General features: G+C 53.6%; 1 protein-coding gene and 1 long non-coding RNA gene across 2 annotated transcripts; one reads left to right on the top strand and one right to left on the bottom strand.

Moving 5' to 3' along the window:
• Positions 1-4,472: 4,472 nt before the first annotated feature.
• On the top strand, positions 4,473-15,245 carry LOC126503567 (uncharacterized). Its single transcript, XR_007592328.1, has 4 exons — positions 4,473-4,584; positions 4,694-4,830; positions 13,755-13,852; positions 15,129-15,245. It is a non-coding gene; the product is annotated as an uncharacterized lncRNA (long non-coding RNA).
• On the bottom strand, positions 15,091-19,636 carry Jrk (Jrk helix-turn-helix protein). The gene is made up of 2 exons (XM_050145339.1): positions 19,393-19,636; positions 15,091-17,993 (listed from the first exon to the last, which is right to left on the bottom strand). The coding sequence occupies exon 2, from the start codon at positions 17,589-17,591 to the stop codon at positions 15,939-15,941; it is 1,653 nt and encodes a 550-aa protein (XP_050001296.1). The 5' UTR covers positions 17,592-17,993; positions 19,393-19,636; the 3' UTR covers positions 15,091-15,938.
• Positions 19,637-19,642: the final 6 nt, after the last annotated feature.

Here is a 19,642-nt window from a genome sequence, read left to right as displayed (position 1 = left end):
TGAGCTTGGCGTAGTGCCAAGATGAGAACCTCTGAGGATGCCTGGAGTTACATATGCCTGACACGTCTCATTCTCTCACGTAGGGAAGAAGAGGTGCCAACAGGGGCAGAGCACAGTGCTCTGGAGGAGTCCAAATCAATAGAGAATTTCAAGACCCAGAAGGACTTCCTGGAGGAGGAGTTTGGGGGTGGTACACAGAAAACGGCAAGGGAAGCCAATGCTGTGTCCCCTCCTGGCCTCCAATTATGGGTTAACCTCTTCTGGCTGGTGACCCCTCCATTTTTCTTCTCAGGAGTGCTGGACCTGGACCCTTATCCTCTTCTGCTTCCTCCTGACTGGGACGGCTCATCTGCTGCCACAAGCCAACTGAACTGAGTTCTCAAGCCTCTGACCTGGGCTTTGAAACAGGTGGGCCATGACAGCCAGCTCCCGGCGGGTGACCTGTGCAGACATCTGGAAGCCCAGTGTGTCTCTCCACTTCCTGTGATTTCCTAGCCAGGCAAGTGTGTCTCTACTACTAGTAGGTATCACAGGCACCGGGCATGGTACTTGATCCTTGGACTCACAGGGAAGTCGGCCTTGGGGTCTGCCCCAAACTGACCGGTTGAGAGAAGTAGGCCACCCTGCCTAGCTGAGGGAGGAGTCCACTGTTGTGTGGGCTTTCTAGAAAGCGGGTAGATACTGCAGGGGTCAGATGGCCATCACAACTTCTCAGCTGTGACCTTCGTTGACGGTGTGGACACAATTGCCACCACATCCCAGTCACTTCCTCACCATCATTGTCCCCACCAGTACCATATCTCCGAGCACCACTCCATCAGCCCATGACCACCAGCAGGACCCCACTGTGACCCCCACACTGACATCTCCGGTTGCACCAGCACCTTGACCTCCATACTGCCAACCCCAACAATACCATCACTGTCACCGACCATCGCTCCCACTGCCGGTGTCTGCATTGCCACTGTCACCCACCACCCCTTTTGCGTCATGACCCTCCATTCCCGGAGGCGTCCCCACTGTCAGCATTTCAGAGTCAGAGTGAAGTGTGTGTTTTTGCTTGTGTCCTTGGGGAGACTTTATTCTGACTCCCCGGTTGGTGAGAAAGATGGAATCTCAATCCTGGCGCATGACACCTTGGAAAGTGAGGCAGGTTGGGCTCTCTGTCCAAAAGGGCCTATCTCCCCCCTCCAAACACAGAGAGGGCATCAGTGGGGTGCAAGATCCCAGATGGTCTCGGCTAGTCCAGTAGTCAGAAGGAAACTCTGTCCCCGTCTCTGGAGGACATCACTTGGCATTAAATTAGATAAAACTCTGCTCCACCCCCAGAGCTGGGCAAAGAACAGTTCTACGCTGTTTGAAACAGTAATTTTGAAAGGCCTGCAAGCTGCCCTTAAAGGCGCACGGCTACTGATGCAATTTTGTTGATGACCTGAAAAGACATTCCAGGAACTAAAGAAGGTGTGCTCTTGCTAAGAACATCTGAGCTCAGGGCCTGATGGATTTTGAGGCTTTTCTCAAGTACCATTCTGTGTTCTTCTGTCCGGCTTCAGTCCTCACCTGTGATGTAGCGCAGTGACCATTAAAAGCCTGTAGCCCTGTGGTGATTGGCCACCGTGGCAGTGGGTGCCAAGAAGGGAAGGGAGGACGGGCACATGAAGCACCCTCTTCCATGTGTCACCTCAGCTGTTATAGAACTTAGGATCTCAGTGCCAGAGGGCATGTTCAGCAAGTACGGGTAGCCCTGTGTCATCCTCCTGAGTGGGTGCAGATGTCACTGTAGCTCCCTGCATCCCTCAGAAGCTGTAGCACAGTGACCTCTGTGGCCAGCAGAACGTGCAAGGCCACCTGACCTGACCTAGTGTTATCCTAGTCTCTTGGCTGGGCCCAACTTCCAGGATGGTGCAGGAGCAGGGATGCCAGGACAGTGGGTGGGCACAGCAGCTCAGCCTCATGAAACCCACATTGTCAAGTCTCCAAGGATGAAGCCTTTTTGTCTCCTTGTTTCTAATTAAAAAGAATTAGTCAGTGGAGTGACACGTTTACGAGGAGAGCCAAGTGACACTGCTGCCCCGGTTTATTAATAAAACGGGAGGGGGAGCAGATTCCCACGCTGCAGGAGCCTGGCGTGGCTCATTCTCACAGCACAACGGCTTGGAAGCCCAAGCTGCTTCCCAAGTTAACCAGTCCCTCCTTAGGCTTCTCTCCTACCTCCCTCCTCTTCCTCCTTCCCTCCCAGCCTCCTTGTCTACCTTTCCTGGACTGGGAGAAAAAAAAGAAATGTGTGTGGGAGGGCTCCCCGCAGGGCCCTCCACATTTCTCCCATGCCAGGGAGCCTAAAGAGAATAGGACCACAGGGGGTGGGGAGTGTGGCCAGAACCAGCCCCGCGCCCCAGGAATTGACACTCAGCCAGGGAACGTCCATCACACAGGAGGGCTTACTGCTACCCCAAGGCAGGGTCTCAACTTTGGGCTAGGCCTGTCACAGCTCCTTTTCTGGCCTCACTTCCTCACTGGGCAGTGGGAGTGCTAAGCTATAGCACCCCGGTCACCCATCATCTGTTCAGGTGAAGTCTGAGGACACTTGGGACAGGCGGAGCCCGAGAAGGAAGACTGAAGCAGCCAGGGACACATAGGCCTCCACCTTGGGCAGAAGTGGAGTGACCAGGCCATACCATAGCTCCCATCAGAGACAGCTCTGACCACACCCAAACCAGTTTCTCCTGCCAATTCATACATGGCACCGGAGCTAGGAGAAGCAGACAACTGAGATGGTCCTGGGAAATGCCCCACTCCACTGGGGATGCCTGGGCCGGAGAATATCCACCCTCACTGGCAATCCGTGCCCATTAAACATGTTATTATGAAAGAAAATGTCACCATAGCCAAACTGATATTGATGCTAACCCCACCCCATCTGTACCCCATGCCAAACCCATCACCTGTGACATTTACATTCTATTGCTGTCATTATCCCCATGACTATCACCAGCACCACCATGACCATTGTCTGTCACTATCCCCATGACTATCACCAGCACCACCATGACCATTGTCAATATCATCACCACTACTACCTTTGACATCACCATTACCACTGACACCCTGATTACCACCATGACCACCTACCTCCACCACCACCATCATCACCACCATGACCATCTACCTCCACCACCACCACCAACACCCTGATTACCACCATGACCATCTTCCTCCACCACCATCCTCATCACCAACACCCTGATTACCACCATGACCATCTTCCTCCACCACCATCCTCATCACCAACATCCTGATTACCACCATGACCATCTACCTCCACCATCCTCATCACCAACACCCTGGTTACCACCATGACCATCTACCTCCACCATCCTCATCACCAACACCCTGGTTACCACCATGACCATTGCCATCATCATCACCATCAGTAGCATCACCACTATCACTGATTATGACATCTGCCATCATCACATCAACACTGTCACCATTACCACCACTGTAATTGTCATCAGCTTCTCCGCCATTATCATCAGCATTGCCACCATCACCGAACTTGTTATCTCCATGCCCACTATCCTCAGTTACCACCCTGACCCTTACAGCCACCATCATCCCTGCTGCCATCTTCCTCAGCACTGCCATCACTGTTGTCACTGTCAGGACCATCATCCTCAACTCCCTCAACAACACTGTCCCAATTATCACCCTTACCACCGTTGTCCCCTATTACTTTCATCACCACTAATGGTGCCTTTACAGTGTCATAATTGTCCAGGTCATCCTCGCCACATAGTCACCTTTCCCGCTACCATCTTCATTAATGCCAGCCTGCTGCCATCATAGACATTTTTATTACCATAGCTACATAGTTAATCTCATCACCTCATCTGTCCAGTGTCAACTCTGCCTTCAAAATAGCCATTCCCCATCCACCCTGTCTCCTCCTCCCTGACTTTCTGTCCAGGCAGCCCTCACACAGTCTCGGCCCCTCCCTCCCTGCCCCGTGGAACCCAGGACAGTTAGAGCAATACTCAGACCCCACTAGGCTCAGTATGTGCGGAACTCTGGGATACAGCTCTAAGGTGGCTTCCAGAGTATGCACAGAACTTAGCCCAGAAGGTGGGGCTGTGCACTGCTGGGTTTTAGGGACTGGGCCTGCACAGTTAATGAGACTAGGCAAGCAGCGGGTGTCACCAAAGGAGGACACCCAAATGAGCCTGGACAACCTGACCATGGCACTCCCCCTGAGTAGGTGGGGATGCCAGAAAAGAGACAGCTCTGGGAACAAGATAGAGGGACCTCAGAGGCCATACCTTACTCCAGCTGGGCTGGTGACTTGTTTGTCTAAGGTCCTCCCTCTGAGTTACAGTTTTGATTCAGCTGGTGTCTGTCAGTGACTTCCCTCTGTGCCAGCATATTGGGGAAGCCCAGAAGTGACTCATCATATCTCTGTCCACAGCTGATTCTTCCCCTAGTCAGAAAATGCTGAGAGCCACAGAAGCCTAGAGAAGGGGAGTGGCAGTTGCCCTGAGATGGGAACCAGAGAAAGCTAGCAGTCAGGAACCAGCCAGATACTTCAGGGTGAGGAAGTGGGGGGGCTGAGTATGTGCCCTGATGGAGCAGTGGGTCCCCCAGACTAGGCCTCCTCCAATCCAGCCAGACCTGCCTCATTATTGCCCTGCTGTCCTAGACCAGCACCAGCACCCAGAAACACGGAGACCTCGGACTGGACCACTGCATGGACTCTGCGCCCTTCTTCAGCTGCAATCCAGACGGCATCATACACCTCTCCCCAGCTCTCTGAACCACTCTCTGAGTCCCCTCTTGGTGAGCTTCACCTTTAGGCCCAGTCGAAAGAGCTGGTGGGTCTCAGACCTGAATTATGTTGCCCAAGTGCCCAGAGATGGCTGGAGCCTTAGTCTGTTGCTTGTTGGTTGGGCTGCTCTGCTCGTGGTGAGGAGAAGGGGCAAGGATGAGGGAGCAAGGTGGAGTCAGAGGACAGATAGGAAATTGCTGTGCCTTTTAGGACCCAGTCCCCAAAGGACACTTTCCACCTGTCTATTCCTTAGCCAGGCTGTGCTCATGCAGCAGGTGGGAGATGGGCTTCTTTCTTCTCTCCAGTGGGAGAATGTCTAAAAATCCAGATGCTCTGAGATCAGTGCAAGCAGCATCCACGGGAGGTGTGAAGAGTGCCCTACCCCCAATCTCTTCTCGGCAGTGTGTGTGTGTGTGTGTGTGTGTGTGTGTGTGTGTGTGTGCTGGGGAATCAAACTGAGCTCCCTAAATGTGAGACAAATGCTGACCCACAGTCCCACACTCCATTCTTCACAGGGAAAAGGAAGGGAACAGCTGGGGAGTGTCACGACTGTGATCTGGCTTCTGGCCCGGGTGCTACTGGTAGGGCTACTGTGTTAACAGTAGTGGCCTGGCACTGTCCCTTCCCTCATGTGCCTGGTCAGAAGCAAAAGGGCTCCTGCAAATTGAGATATACCCTGGAGGCAAATACATGCTTGAGGCCAAGGGGAGAGGAGCGGAGGGAGGAGGCGGATTGTCCCGTGCAGCCTCTTTGAAAGACATTGACTAGCACACTGTCACCAGGCTGCAGTCAGAGAGATGGTGAAAAGACAGGAAGCCACAAAACCTGCTGTTCCAGCATGGGGTGGGTGCTCAAGCCACAGGGCCTCTATGTGCCTATTCCAGCAGGTTCCATGAAATCAGCCATTAAACCCTGCCCCTCACTGTGAACCCCTTCTCACTCAGCTGGGACATGATAGGCTGGACTGGTCAGCCTTGGTCAGGCTCAGCAAGGTATATTGGGAGGAATCCAGAGAGAAGTCTCTGGAGGGAGAGGTGGACTGTCTGTAGGCTCCCAGGGCCCGGGAAGGACTGCACAGTAGGCAGGGAGGACTTGGTTTTGCCTCTGCCACATACATATGCATGTACTGTAATGCAGCCGTCAGTTGTGTGTGCTCACATGTCATAGGAAACATCAGCCTCAAAGCTGGGCTTAGATACTCCCTCGGATCTCCCCCCCCCCCCCCACAGGCCTTACCAGTGTGCCTACCTCCTGGTAGAACTCGCTCAAAAGCCAGGGCCCTTTTCAGCACCTTGGACAGAGCAACAGCTCTGGGCATCCTAGGATGAACTAGGTCCTGTCTGCCTCTCCCTATATCCTGTATCTGGAGAAAGTCGGGGCACTGGCTGCTTTCTGGTCAGCGAACAAGGACCAGGTGGCAGAGACCATGCCAGAAGTCATTTCTGGGCTGTCTGAAGACAGCTCCTCTCTCTCCTGGGGGCCCTAGAGACAATGCTTCACAGAAGTCAGAATAAAAGCGAGAGCAGGGCCACCTCCACTCCCTGCTACCACGGAGTTCTCATCTGAAGGCATGGAAGACAGTGGAATCCGTGGAGCTTGCTAGGCATTCTGCGGGTGGATCTGCCAGCGTAGCCTTCCTCCCACAACTGTGGCCCCGCCGCCTGGTTCCACTCTGCATAGCCCAGGGCCCATTTACCCTCAATGTGGAGAGATCCCATCACCCTGTCTAGGGACAGTAGAAGCATGAGAGGTCTGGAACTCACTGGCCTTAACAGCAATAGTCCTAGGTAAATGTGGGCTCTTCCTCCTCATCTCCTTTGTCCCCAGAAACCACCCAAAATCAAGACCGCTGAGTACCAATTCTATAGGCGTGACTGTGCAGAGGAGGCTCCAGAGGTCCCCAGCGCTCTTGGATTTTTGTCCCTGTCCCATCTGACCATGGAACTACCCTCTTCAGGAAGCTTGCCCTTTGCCTCCAAGGTCTCCTGCCCTTTTCTCCTCCTAACTCCCATGACCCTCTTCGAAGGTCTCCAACTTGCCTCTATAGACGCTGTTGCGGCTTCTGGGCTCAGGTAGGTGGGGACCATGTCCAGTGAAGCACAGAGCCCCTGAAGGGTCACCTCCAGCAAAGCTCTCTGAAGTTAACTCCCAGGACCACTATGAGTCCTATCCCTCCTCATCATACCTCGGGACTACCCCCTGATCCCTGAAGCAGGTCACTTCTACCTGGTGAAGTCAAAGCTCAGATTCTCATTTGGTTGGTTGCTGACGACAGAGCTCAGAATGGAGAGAACCTTGTCTCAGGTCTCTGGATGCACTGTAGACCCAGAGGAAGGCTGGAGCCCAAGGTCTGAGTGTGGGAGAGCCCAGCTATGGCATTCAAACTCTCCACCCCAGCAGTGAGTCAGCCCCACAGTCACCGACCACCCCCAGGACACTGTCACCAGGGGGACCTGGCATCTTAGTGTGAAGCTCTGGTGGGTGCTAGCAGAGGAGTGTGGCCAAGGACAGCAGTGAGTCACCTGTGGGGGAGAGGCAGAGGAACCGCTTTGGGCTTCTCTGGGGGGGCTCCCAGATTCCTGGTCTCATGTCTTGTATGATTTGCAGAACGTAAGGGTCCAGTTTCTGTATGTACCAAACCAGGGCTTGGCCATAGACCAGGATCAAGCCTAAATATGGGAGCAAAATGAGGCTTCAGCCTATGACTAGGGGCAGCGCTCAGTGTGTGACCAGAATGAGGGCTCGGTGCGTAGCTTAGGTTCTTTTTTCCAGTGCTGTGATAAAATTCCCCGGGAAAGGGATTGTTCTCACTCAGAGTTCATGGTACACAGCTCATCATGGTAGGGAAGTCACGTGGTCAGGAGTTTGACGCAGCTGGTGACGTTATGTCCACAGAAGAGAGTGATGAATATGTCCTGCTGCCCGGGTCCCCTTCCTCGCTTACAGTCTGAGATCCCAGGCACAGAATGCTGATACTGTGAGTGGCTCTTTCCTCCTCCCCTCGCTGGCACTCACCGTGGGTGGGTCTTTCACCCCCTCACTTAAGGTAATGAAGAGAATTCCCCACAGGCATTTCCGCAGGCTCATGTTCCAGGTGACTGTAGATTCTGTGGCCTGGATCAGGGTTCATTACATGTGGTCAGGATCAGGGCTCAGTGCTTCTAGGGCTCAGTGCTTCTAGGGCTCAGTGTTTCTAAAGGCAGAGTGCTGTCTGGTGCCAGTCTTGTTTTGACCCTTCATTATCAGGTTGCCTCCCCAAGTCCTGCCTCTCACCCGGATTGGCATCAAGGCCTCAGGGCAGTGGGCACTGTGCAAGATCCAGCCAGAACAGCAAAGTGTTCTTCTTGTCTGTGAGGAGTGAGGGTGCAGAGGCCCTCATAGTATCCATAGTATCTTCACATTGTGTTTGTTCCCAGGCTGGAGGACTGCCCTCAGCGTAGTGCTGAAGGAGTAATAACCTCTGGCCTCTACCTGGGGTGCAGACAATTAATCTGGACTCTAGTATCCCTGACAACACAGTGACTGTGCTACTCCCTGGTCCCCTGTCTACCAGGGCTGGCCTGCACGCGCCTCACTCCACCCAGCTCCACCTATAACACACCACATGACAGTGTGGATGCATCCTCGCAACCTGGGGCCCGGCAGGAGGCCGTGGAGCCCTGGCTTTGGTGTTGAATAAACTGGGGGATTAAGGCTGAACCAGATCTCAGAGAGGAGACGGACAGGAAAGCTTCAAAAGAATGGGCCAGGGAGGGGATGAGAGCAGAACGAAGGCGTGGAGGGCGGCTCTAGCCTCACATCTACCTTTCTTGTTCACGCTCTTTATTCCTCTCTCCTCTCCTCTCTTCCTTCTCTCTTATCTCTCTCTACCCTCTCTCTTATCCCTCTCTACTCTCTAAATTCCTCCATCTCTCTCCTTGCCTTCTTCCATCTCCAACTTCTTCCCTGGCTCTCTTCCTCCCTGCCACTCTTCTTGCTATGGCTCCTCCCAGTTGCACTGGCTGGTGCTGTGCTGTGCTGTGCTGTGCTGCGCTGCGCTGTGCTGTGCTGTGCTGTGCTGTGCTGTGCTGGGGCTGTGCTGTGCTGTGCTGTGCTGTGCTGGGGCTGTGCTGTGCTGTGCTGTGCTGTGCTGTGCTGTGCTGGGGCTGTGCTGTGGTGGTGCTGATGCAGTCACTTATCCAGCATCACTGGGTGACTCACCTCTCGGGTACCTAGGCATCCTCTGCAGCAGAAAGAGGCCTTTGTGTTTAGAACCTGGGCGTCACATGGCGCAGAGATCCGGAGAGTGAGCAGCACTGGGATAAAGCTAGGACAAGTTGTCCACAGCTTTGTTTATCAGGGCATTGTGGGACCCTGGCACTGAGGGACTCCTGAGTGTCCTTGGGGTCTCTTGGCAAGAGCAGCCCCTTCCCCAGAGCCTTTGGGGAAGTTTTTTTTTTTTCTACACGGACCTTGGTATACCCAGGAACACAGCAGGAAGGAGGTCTCTCAGCTACCAACATTCCCAACTCCCCCTTTCTGCCACACTCCCCACTTCCCCTGGAACATTTACAGCAAACCCATCTACAGCATTACTTTACTTGTGAAGGTTTGCTGTCTCCTGCAGAACAAAGCTGAGGAAACCTGAAGGAACTCTGGCCAGCTTGAGCATTGCAAGTGTGGCTCTGGCAGGCCTTGCCCTTCTCCCCATTCCCTCTGCCTTGCTAAAACCATTCCATTCCGTTCCTAACGCTAGTCACCAAGGTCTAGTCCCTATTTAGACACTTCTTCCTCCTGAGGCTGACCACCAAGGTTCAGCCCTTGAAGTATTGAAGAAGTCCAGCAATCAGAAACTCCCATCGGCTCACCCAATTAACACGCTCCATTAAAACTCAAACACCCCATCCTAACACAAAGTGTCCCCTTGCACCTTTATAAACCTCCATTTTACTATGGGTCATGTCTGTCTCCTCTCTATCCAGAGGCAGCCGTTTGTCATTGCCTCCCAACTCCAGGACAAATGCCTCTTCCTCTTGCTCTTTTCCCCTTCTCCCTCGCCCTCTGTCGCTTGTCTCTTATTCCCCGCTCTCTGTCCCTCTGGGGCAAATAAACCTGCTTTGTGCTGAGAACTTGGTCTTGGGGTCCTGGGCTGATGATGTTCCCTTCAAAACCCATCACGGACCACTGCTCCAGTATGTCGAGTCCCAAGACCCCATGCTGAGACCTGACAAACAGAAAGTGTGTAGACCGCTGGGTAGATGGAGAGATGATGGATGAGCAGACAGGTGGATGGGTGGGTAGATGGCTGGATGATACGTGAATGTTAGCTGGATGATGGATGAACGAATGGATGGTGAAGACGCAGATATGAATATACAGATGGATAGATAGTGGATGACTGATGGTTGAGGAATACATGGGTAGATGGATGGATAGACAGATCAATGAGTGAAGGATGGATGAGCAGACAGACAGGTGAACGGATGGATAAATAATGGAATGGAAGATGATTGGATGATACATGGATGGATAGTTATAGATGATGGATGAATGACAGATGATGGGTCGGAGGTGAAGGTTCATGATGCTTGGATGATGAAAGATAAGCAGATACATGAATGGATGAGTGAGTGCCTTACGTAGTTGGATGGATGGACAGAACTGTAGGTAGATAAGAGAGTGTGTATTAGATTGGGTGGATATATAGGTGATGAACGACTCAATGAGCAGATGGGTAGATGGGTAGGCTAATGGATGCCTGACATTATATCTGTGAATACCCGGTTCTTACCTGCAACTGATGCCTGCCTTCTCCTGAGCCCATGGCAAATACTCAAGGGGTCAAACCTTTTCTCAAGTTGCCTTCTGACTTGGCACCCAGGCTATAGTGAATATTTTATGTACGATGATATCACCATGGCCTTAACTTTAGTAGGTACTCCATAAATTCAAGAAAATAGACAAAGCTAGTCACCTCTGATGGCGCAGCCATTGACAGTCACATGCACAACCCGTCTTTGCTTATGGCGTGACTTTGGTTCAGTGTTCCCTCTCCTTGGCTCTATTTCTTGATATCCCTTTCCTGACCTTCTTTGATGGCTTTTCGAAAACAAGCCTTCCCAAGGAGCACAGCTATAGGGAGACAGGAAGTGAGGAGCAGCAGCACGGGCAGGTGTTTCTTCTCTCCCTGCCTTATGTGATTGCTCAGGCATTGGTTCCAACTCCTCTTTCATCTCTGCAGGCTTCCTGATGTAGGGCTCCTGACGATCCTAGCCTGTCCCCCTGAAGCTTTCCGCACCCATCCCAGACTCCAGGGTGAACACCTCCTCTTTGGATCTGGCTGGTTGAGCCACCATTAGATATCATTTCAGCCATCACTGCATTCACAGATATGTGGCTATCACTACACATTTCCAAAACAGAACTTCTGGCCTCGTTAAACAGCAGTCTCAGGGATCACGCCTCTCTGAGATGTCTCATAGATAGGGACCCAAACAATTTCCTGAATTGTTTCACCAAGCAGACCCTTCACGATCCAATATGCAAATGGCCCACAGCCTTATGGTGGCAACATCAGCACCAGCCCTAGCCAGGCTTGTAGGGGATGGAGTAAGGGAACCTCAGAAGATGTCTGGTAGATGTGGATGCTCTCCACATTGAGGTCATTGAGAGAGGAGGTAATAGATGACACCGGAGGCCTGCAGAGGTCGGCACAGGGTTAGATACTGGGCATCGTGACAGGCATAGCTATCTTTTATAAAGCTTTTAAAGGACTCACAATGCCATTCTGATCCCATTTATCAAGTAAGAAGCCAGGCCTGTCAGCCCACATGCCACTTAATGTCAGCAAATAAAATCCAATTATTAGAAATGTCTCAGAAGTCCTTGACCAGAACGGCAGCTGAGGGCCCGACTTTCCCACCATGAGAGAAGCTACTGAACAGAGTGTGACCTTGTGGCTGGGTGGCATAGCGGCCATGCTACAGTGGAGTCTAACACAGAGGGGACAGAGTATATAGAGACCGGGCAGCCTAAGTAGAGCCTGCAGGAAACAGGCACCCAAGAGCTGCAGACACCTTCAGTCAGAAGTGCTTTCTAAAGGCCCACCAGCACGGGAGTTCCCAGGTAAGGGGACAGGTAGGCAGCTGGCTACAGAATGTCCAAGGTTCCAGGGAGTCTCCTGCATGCTCAGGTTTGTTTGTGTAAACTATTAAAACAGAGATGGCTGCTTAGGGAGTTTGTGCCATCTTTAGCAAGCATAAACCTGCCTAGCCTTTACAGGACTGGGGAGGAGGTGGGGTATTCCTGTTGGGAAAATGAGTCAGGGGCTATCAATGGGTCCATCCAAATAATCTTTTGGCACAAATGTGCACATGGCCTTGTGGATGGGATGCTTACAGAAGTGAACAAGGACAAGCCTCTACCCAACCACCAGAGGGCATAATTTCTGACTTCATGTCTGTGCAGAGATTGTGTGCAGAGGGGGCCCCCTAGCGTCTGTTCTTCCACTCCACACCTCTTCTCTGCCCATTTGGGGTACCTATGGGGGCTGGTCTGATGTTCCTCCAATCTTCCCAGAATCCTTCTGCAGCTCCAAGCTTCACTGTGGCCTGTTTTCTAGAACGCCCAGACTACATGGCACATGCCTGTCCCCAGTGGTAGGACAGAGAGCCAATTCAGCACTCTGGGCAGCTGCCAGCTCTGACTCAGAGATCACAAGGAACACAGACAAGAAGGCTGTAATGGCTGAGGAGTACACAGTGAATTTACTATCACTAGAGATGGCAGGTGAGGACACAGTTTTATTGGATGGTGCTTCTGGTAAGTTCCACAGAAGGCCTTTTATTCATGAACACAACTTCTGTCTTTGCTACCTCCTGTCCTTTGTGAGTGGTGGACAAAGCTCTCCATCTCTCAGGAGCAGCTCCCTTCATCTGGGCAAGTTCCTCCACAGGCTGGTGCTGGGCTCGGGATGCCGAGGCCTGATGGTGAAGGCTGAAGCTGTGATCTCAGGGATGCAAGGGCAAGAGGCAGCCAGGGTGTTGGATAGGGCACTTAGTGGGACGATAACCCTGGCCTAGGTGTCCTACAGAGGGATCTCTATCAGCCCCACCCAGAGTGTTCAGCATCTATAAGGGCCCTCAGGACCCTGGCATAGCCTCCCCATCATACAAGAGCCCCCATAGCTTTCCAGCCTGAGGATGCTCCCCCTAAAGGGCATTGCACCCTGGCTTATCGCCCTCCCCCAAGCTTAAGCCTCTCTGCTATTAAACACAGGGGGAGTAGAGCTGAGGGTTGCATCTTTGGAACCACAAACAAAACAATCCCAAAATAATTCCTTAAATTCAGTCAGGCTGAAGCTGATCCTGTCACTTAACAGGGATCCCTGGACTCCCTACTTAAAAACCTGTTGTCCCATGATCAAGGATGCCATGACAATCACTGGGAATGCAAGGGGTGCTCTGGTGACAGGGCTGGTGGCAGGCAGGGACAGGCGGGCAAAGGGCCACCATGTAAAGGAGCTGGAGCCAGTACAAGGGCAGTCCCCTCCACAGCCACAGCCCCACCCTCTCCCCCACACATTGCAGCTACTGCCTCACTAAGTTCAGAGGTCCTCTCGCTGAAGGCCAGGCTCACAAGAGGCTGATCCCAGCTCCAACTCCCTTAAATTTGGACCCTCCCTCAGGGTCCTCTTCCAGCTAACCTCAGATCCAACCTTAATGGAGGTGATAGCAGTTACCACAGCCCCATGCAGGATCCTCTCCCAGACCTCACCCAGCTTCTTTCTGAGATCACGCGGTACTTAGGTCTGGTGCAGCTGGTCATGAAGGGCCTGAGCGGCTTCCCAATAGACTCTGGCTTCCACCTAGGCAACTGGGCAGGGCAGTCGCTTCCTCTTCTACCCACTCACCCAGCTAATCCACCAACTTGCCCACCCATTGTCCTCCACCCACAGGACAAAGGCTGTGACTTCCGTCTTGCTGTGGATACACTTCTGTGGAGATAACACGCAGGGCTGTGACAGGATGCTTCTGCTCTTACACCGAGGAGCAGGTACTGATGGGGGGGGGGAGGAACTGTAGTAATTATATGGGCTCAGGGACAACGTGCTCCAACCAGATGCTACAGAATGATCTTCCCTGGACACTTGCAAAGGGCCAGGTAGGGCTCAGGGTACCCATCCCCTTGAAGAAGAAACTGCACACTCTGGAAGTAACATCTGCCTCTTTGGACAAGGAAGCACTATGAGCATCAACTCCTTGTGCCTATCTAGAGGAAATGAAGGGACAGTCCTACTCTGACCCTGCTGAGAACACAAGGTTTACCATCATTCCAGTTCCCTGGAAGCAGAGGGCCAGAGCTGACACTAACCTCTGAGAGGTGATGTGGAGGGAGGAGAGCCTTTGCTGGTGGGAAAGGAGCAGTCAGGGAACTGTGACACTTCAGTGCCCAAGATCTGTCCGTCAATGGAACAGCTGGCTTCTGCTAGAAAGCAGGAAAGAGCCAAGCACAGGTGCACGTGCCTATGATGCCAGCTCACAGGAGACTGAGGCATAGGGGGAAGCAAACAGTATATAGGGGACCAGAGCTCAGGGCTTTTTGAGGGCCTCAGTGGTCACTGGGCAAAGGGAAAGGGAATGAGGTCCTGCCAGGTCTACCTTTACATCTGACACAATGGTTCTACCATCTCAGAATGCTTGGGGGAAAAGGTTCTGAGGCTAACATACTGGACTGCTTGGGCTTCTAAGAGGCTAGCCCCATGGGGGAAGTGCCTTAGGCATGCTCAGAGTATACAGAACTGCATGCTCTCAGGATACTGACACCCCTTCCCAAGTCTGCACCTAGACAACTCTAGCACAAGCCTCAAGGAAGCTTGAGGTTGTAGAAGAGAAAGGCAGAACACTTGGCCTTCATCTTGGTTCTCTGAAGACAAAGGGGCTTGCCAACCTTGGTTGTTCTGGAAGGTGCCCTGGGAACAGGTATCACAAATCTAGTAGGTGGCAGGCCCAGTAGCAGGTCCTCAAGGTCGGCCAGCACTGGTCCTGGAATGTGGTCTGATGGGCACAAACCTCAGGGTCCCAGGAGTTCGCCCAGTCCCGCCCCATCCACCCAGGGTGGGAATTTCCCCTCCACGTCCATCACCTGACCTGCAGCGGCTCTAGCAGCTGCAACAGTAACACAACAGAAACCACAGAGGAATGGGCACACAGATGTCACCCAGACACACAGAAAAAGTGGTGTGACAGAGCAGTGGTCCCTGTCAACAGGGACCGAAGAATCACAACAAAGACTTCTAAAAACAACATGGTTATAATGTTCACACATGCAGGTAAAGAAGACATTCAGCCACAGCTAGAGCTGTCTGCAACAGTCATCCTCAGTGTTTGAACAGACACAGAAAAACAAACCAACATTCCCCAAGCCCCTGGCTCTCATAGGTTCCTCAAAGGTCTCTTGATGAGTGCTGCTCTGTGACTTGTGACTTCATGCAAGCTGTTCACATAAAGGCTGTTACTTCCAAGTTTGGGGGAGCATGGACTTCTGGACATACGTTGGCCTCTGAGCGATGCTAAAACTAGTATGCAGTGACTCCATGGAACCTGGCCCTAGAGAAAGGCCTGCTGCGGACAGGGACACTAGAGTCTCACCACTGAGTTTGTCTGTCCATGGCTGAGGTGGGTTCAGACTAAGAGGGTGGCATGGTGCCGATGCTACTAGTGGGGGACGTGAGCACTGAGGTTAGGAGCTGAGCCAGTGCCCTCAGGACGGGGCTTGGGGTCCACCAGTTGGACCTCAAGTGAGCCTCCTGAGGGCTGGAGGGACACCCCTCAAGGCACTTCAACCTGATAACGTGGCTCAGTCTTCAACACCAGAGGCAGATCTGGCCTGTTGGACCCAGCTGCAGCTAGAGGCTCCAGAGTGCCAAGGGAGAGGGCACATGTCTCCTGCCATTCAAATGACACCCATCTGTGTTAAGAGCTACATTAAAACCACTAGCCAGAACATACGGAACCCTCTGTGTAAACAAGGAGCCATGCTCTCGGCTGAGTATGCTCTCTGACTAGCAGGCTGTCTGGGCCCCACGGCTGCGAGTTACAGAGCGGAGCTGCTGGGGGCCAGCAGGGGCAGCCAAGGTTCTTCAGTTGTCATCTGCCGTGGATGAGCAGGGCAAGGAAGAGCGGGCTGTGGCCACACACACACCAGGGTGCTCCTGAAGGGCCTCAAGCTTGATCACAGCCCTGAGCGCCACACGCGGCTGCCTCAGCTGCTGCTGTCTCCTGAACACTGTGTGCAGTGCCTGCAGCTGCCCCAGCTCCTGCATGGTGAAACACGGCTGCTGCTCTGCAAAGCGCACAAGCGCCTCGAATGAGGCGGCTGCCTGCTCCCAGGCTGCCTCGTCATCCTCAACAGCGTCCTTCTCTGCCTGCCCAGTGGCCTGGGACGGGGCCTCACCCACGTCCCTCCCCGCCACCCCCTGCTCTTCAGCCTTGCTGTTCTGAAGCCTAGGGCCAGAACAGGAGGGCCCATCTTTGACAAGCTCAAGGATGTGTGCGAACGCCTTATTGTGAGGCTTGATGCTGCAGCACTCGGCGTCCTCCTCAGAGGAGGAACCGTCAGTGAATGTGACCGTGGGCCACAGCTTCCTCCAGGCCCGCCGGAAGACCTGGCTAGGCACAGCATTCCAGGCACAGGCCACATTGACTATGGCATCGTTCATGCTGTGGCGGGTGGGGAAGCCCTGTAAGGCCACAGGAGGGTTAATAAAGAGCCTCATGAAGGCTCGGCGAATGCCCTGCTCTGTGGGCTGCAGTAAGGAGGTCACACTGGCAGGCAGGAAGATAGTGAAGACATTCTCCGACACGAGCTCGGACTCCTGTGGGTGGGCCCGTGAATGATCCAGCAAGAGAATTGCCTTGCTGTCTTCAGGCAAGCCTATGGTTCTAAAGTGCTCTCTCACTGAGGGGACAAAAATATGATGGAACCAGTCTGAGAAAATCTCCTTGTCTACCCAGGCATTACCCTGGGCCTTGTAAGCAATAGGCAGGTGCTGGATGCCTCTAAAGGCTCTGGGGCCACCACCCTTCCCAATGGCCAAGGGCTTGATTCTGTGGGAGCCTGTGGCATTGGCACACATTAAGACAGTCAGTCTGTCCTTGCCCTGTTTGAAGCGGGGCACAGTACCATCGTCCGGGGTGGAATTCGGCAAGCATCGCCAGACAAGACCGGTCTCGTCGGCACTGTACACCTGCTCAGGGGACAGCCCGTGCTCAGCTGCAAGGCTCCTGAAAAAGCCACAGAACTGCTCAGCAGCTTGGTGGTCGGCCACCTGCTTCTCACTAGAGGCATCTAACTTTTTAATGCCATGCCTGGCCTTGAAGCGCCAAAGCCACCCTCCGGAGAACACACAAGGCTCTGTCAGCCGCATCTGCTTATAGAAGTCCTTGGCCTTCTCGATGAGCATGGGGCCTGACACAGGGATGCCCTCAGCCCGCTTTACCAGGAACCACTCGTAAAGCACTCGGTCCAGGTGCTCCAGCTTGGGGGTGTGCAGCGTGCGCCGCTGCTCCAGTGCTTGGCGAGAGTCCGAGCTGGCAAAGAACCTGAGCAGCTGGGCCTTGTGGGCTTTGATGTCATACAGAGTGGACATGCCCACGTTATACTCCTGCATCAGGGCCTTCCTGCTCTCACCGCGCTCCAGCCGGGTGCAGATGTCAATCTTCTCCTTCAGGGTCAGCACCACTCGCTTCCGCTTCTCCCCCTTGCCCTTGGTTGCAGCCTGGTTGGAGGCCATGAGGAAGTAGTGCAGGCTGGGCTGGGCCTGTCCTTCCCTACCTATCTTTCTCTCTGGCCCCTGGGCCACAGTCTCTTCCTCCTCTTGTCTGCCTTTGTGCAGGACTGATCCTAGGGTCAAGCCAGGTTCATTCTTGGCTCTGCTCGCTGCCTACAGCAGTGACGTGCCTCGGTTTCCCTTTAGTGAGGCTCCAGCACACTTAGGCCTCACGCTCTAGTAGTGTAGTAGGCTACTGTTCTCTTCAGGAGAGGTGACAGGGTTGAGTTACCCTGGACAGCTGGGCGTGGCTGGAGCCTTCACACAGATGGCAAGAGGTGGCAGTTTTTCCCTTTCAAAGTGTCCAGGTTTCTGAGCTGGGAACACTTCTCACCAGGACAAGTGTCTTACCATACACTTCAGGAACTGGAAAGCAGAGAAGAAAAAATGTTACTGAGAACACTCAAGATGGGCTTAGTCACTTGAAAGCATCACTTCGAACATCGGCCTGGGGTTTGCTGTCCAGTCTGTTAACTAGCTCTTCCTTGCAGACCCTAGAGCAAACAGCACCAGCAACCTTCATAAATGCCCAGAAAAGGTTAAGAGTCACAATGCATCCCTAATGGCTTTGGCCTCCTCTAACCCCCACAACCTTATCTGGGTGGCTCCTCCCAATTAAGCATTTGATGAACCAGAAGGCTACAGGGTTACTTCCATGAGCAACACAAAAGCGCACCCAAGACCACAATGCAAGAGACACAAGACATATATTTAAAAGTGCAAGAGTTCCAAAAACCACGTGGGGAATGTTGGCTTGTCACTAGCCAGCTGTGTAACCCTGTTTCCTCCCTCAAGTCAGCCTCTTGGTCTGCAGATCGTGGTGCTGGTCCCCAAGGGCCTCCCATTCTAGTCATAGTGAGGGTGGTGCACACACCACTGGCTCATATGACAATTGCTGTGTGAGGCTCCCTGTGGAACGGAGGGAAATCAAGGCCACAGTCTACTCTGGGGGTGGGGGTGGGTATTCAGTAACAAACTCAGGGAGCTGAGGAATTCGGCAGCAACCTGAGGGGCAGACAACCTTTCAGGAGGAGCCTCAGCTCCTGATGGTGCCTGCCCTGCACTGGTGCAGAGTGGTTAAGTGGCTGAATCCACCCACTTCAGAAATGAAATTTTGCCAAGCTGAGTGTGGTGGTTCAAACCTGTCATTCGAGCACTTGAGAGGCTGGGGCAGAACTGCTGTGAGTAGAGGGCCAGGCTGGGCTACCTACCCAGTAAGTTCTGGAAGGGAGGAAGGGAAAAGAGGAACAGAGGGAAAATTTGAATCTTGTACTACTCTTAGAACTTCCGAAACGTGGCTGCAGAAATCCGGGAGGCTCCCAACCTTGGGACTTCAAAGGAAGCACTGACAACACAGAGCCACTTGAACAGGGGATTAAAGGATTGCTTTCTTGGGGCGGGAGTGTAAGCTCCTAAGAGGAGAGACAAATATTTTCGAGTCGGTCGTGAGACATCATAACCGGTGTTAAGAAACAACCTGACATCGGGCTGCAGCCCGGACGAGACTGAGAGAAAAACTCAAAAGATGGGCAAGAGAGGAGGGGAGGAACGACCGAGCTTGACCGGTCTGCGTGCCGGTGGAGCGCCTGGGAGCCGAGGGGACCCGATCCCGGGGGAGGACCCCTGAGAAGGGATCCGCCAGTCCCGAGCGCGACTCCTCCGGGCGGAGAAACAACGGCGCGCGTCCGGCTCCGGGGCGGGAGCGTAGGTCCGGCCTTCAGTCAGTTCGTGGTGGTGGCGACAGACCCGGCCCAGCCCCACTCACCTGTGGACCCCGAGCCGCCACTACCGGCGGGAAATGCCGGCCACGCAGCCCTCCACTGGTCCGCTCCTCACGGCCTTCCCCGAGCCACTTCCGGGGACGCTCTAGACCACCGGGAGGCTTCTATCTCAGTGGTGTCTAGCTCGCTACACCGAGGATGAGCAAGGAAGCAGTCCCGGCCTGGCAGCTCCCCCGCCCGTAGAACTACGAAGGGCAGAGGGAGCCGCGCATTCGTGAGGAGCGGAAGCCCGGG

Source organism: Alexandromys fortis, unplaced genomic scaffold (genome assembly GCF_014885135.2).
Source record: "Alexandromys fortis isolate MF-2015 unplaced genomic scaffold, M_Fortis_MF-2015_v1.1 scaffold_2_1_26212458, whole genome shotgun sequence".
NCBI classification, from domain to species: Eukaryota; Metazoa; Chordata; class Mammalia; order Rodentia; family Cricetidae; genus Alexandromys; species Alexandromys fortis.
The sequence above is the reverse complement of the archived record's forward strand: the minus strand, read 5'-3'. Positions and strand labels throughout refer to the sequence as shown.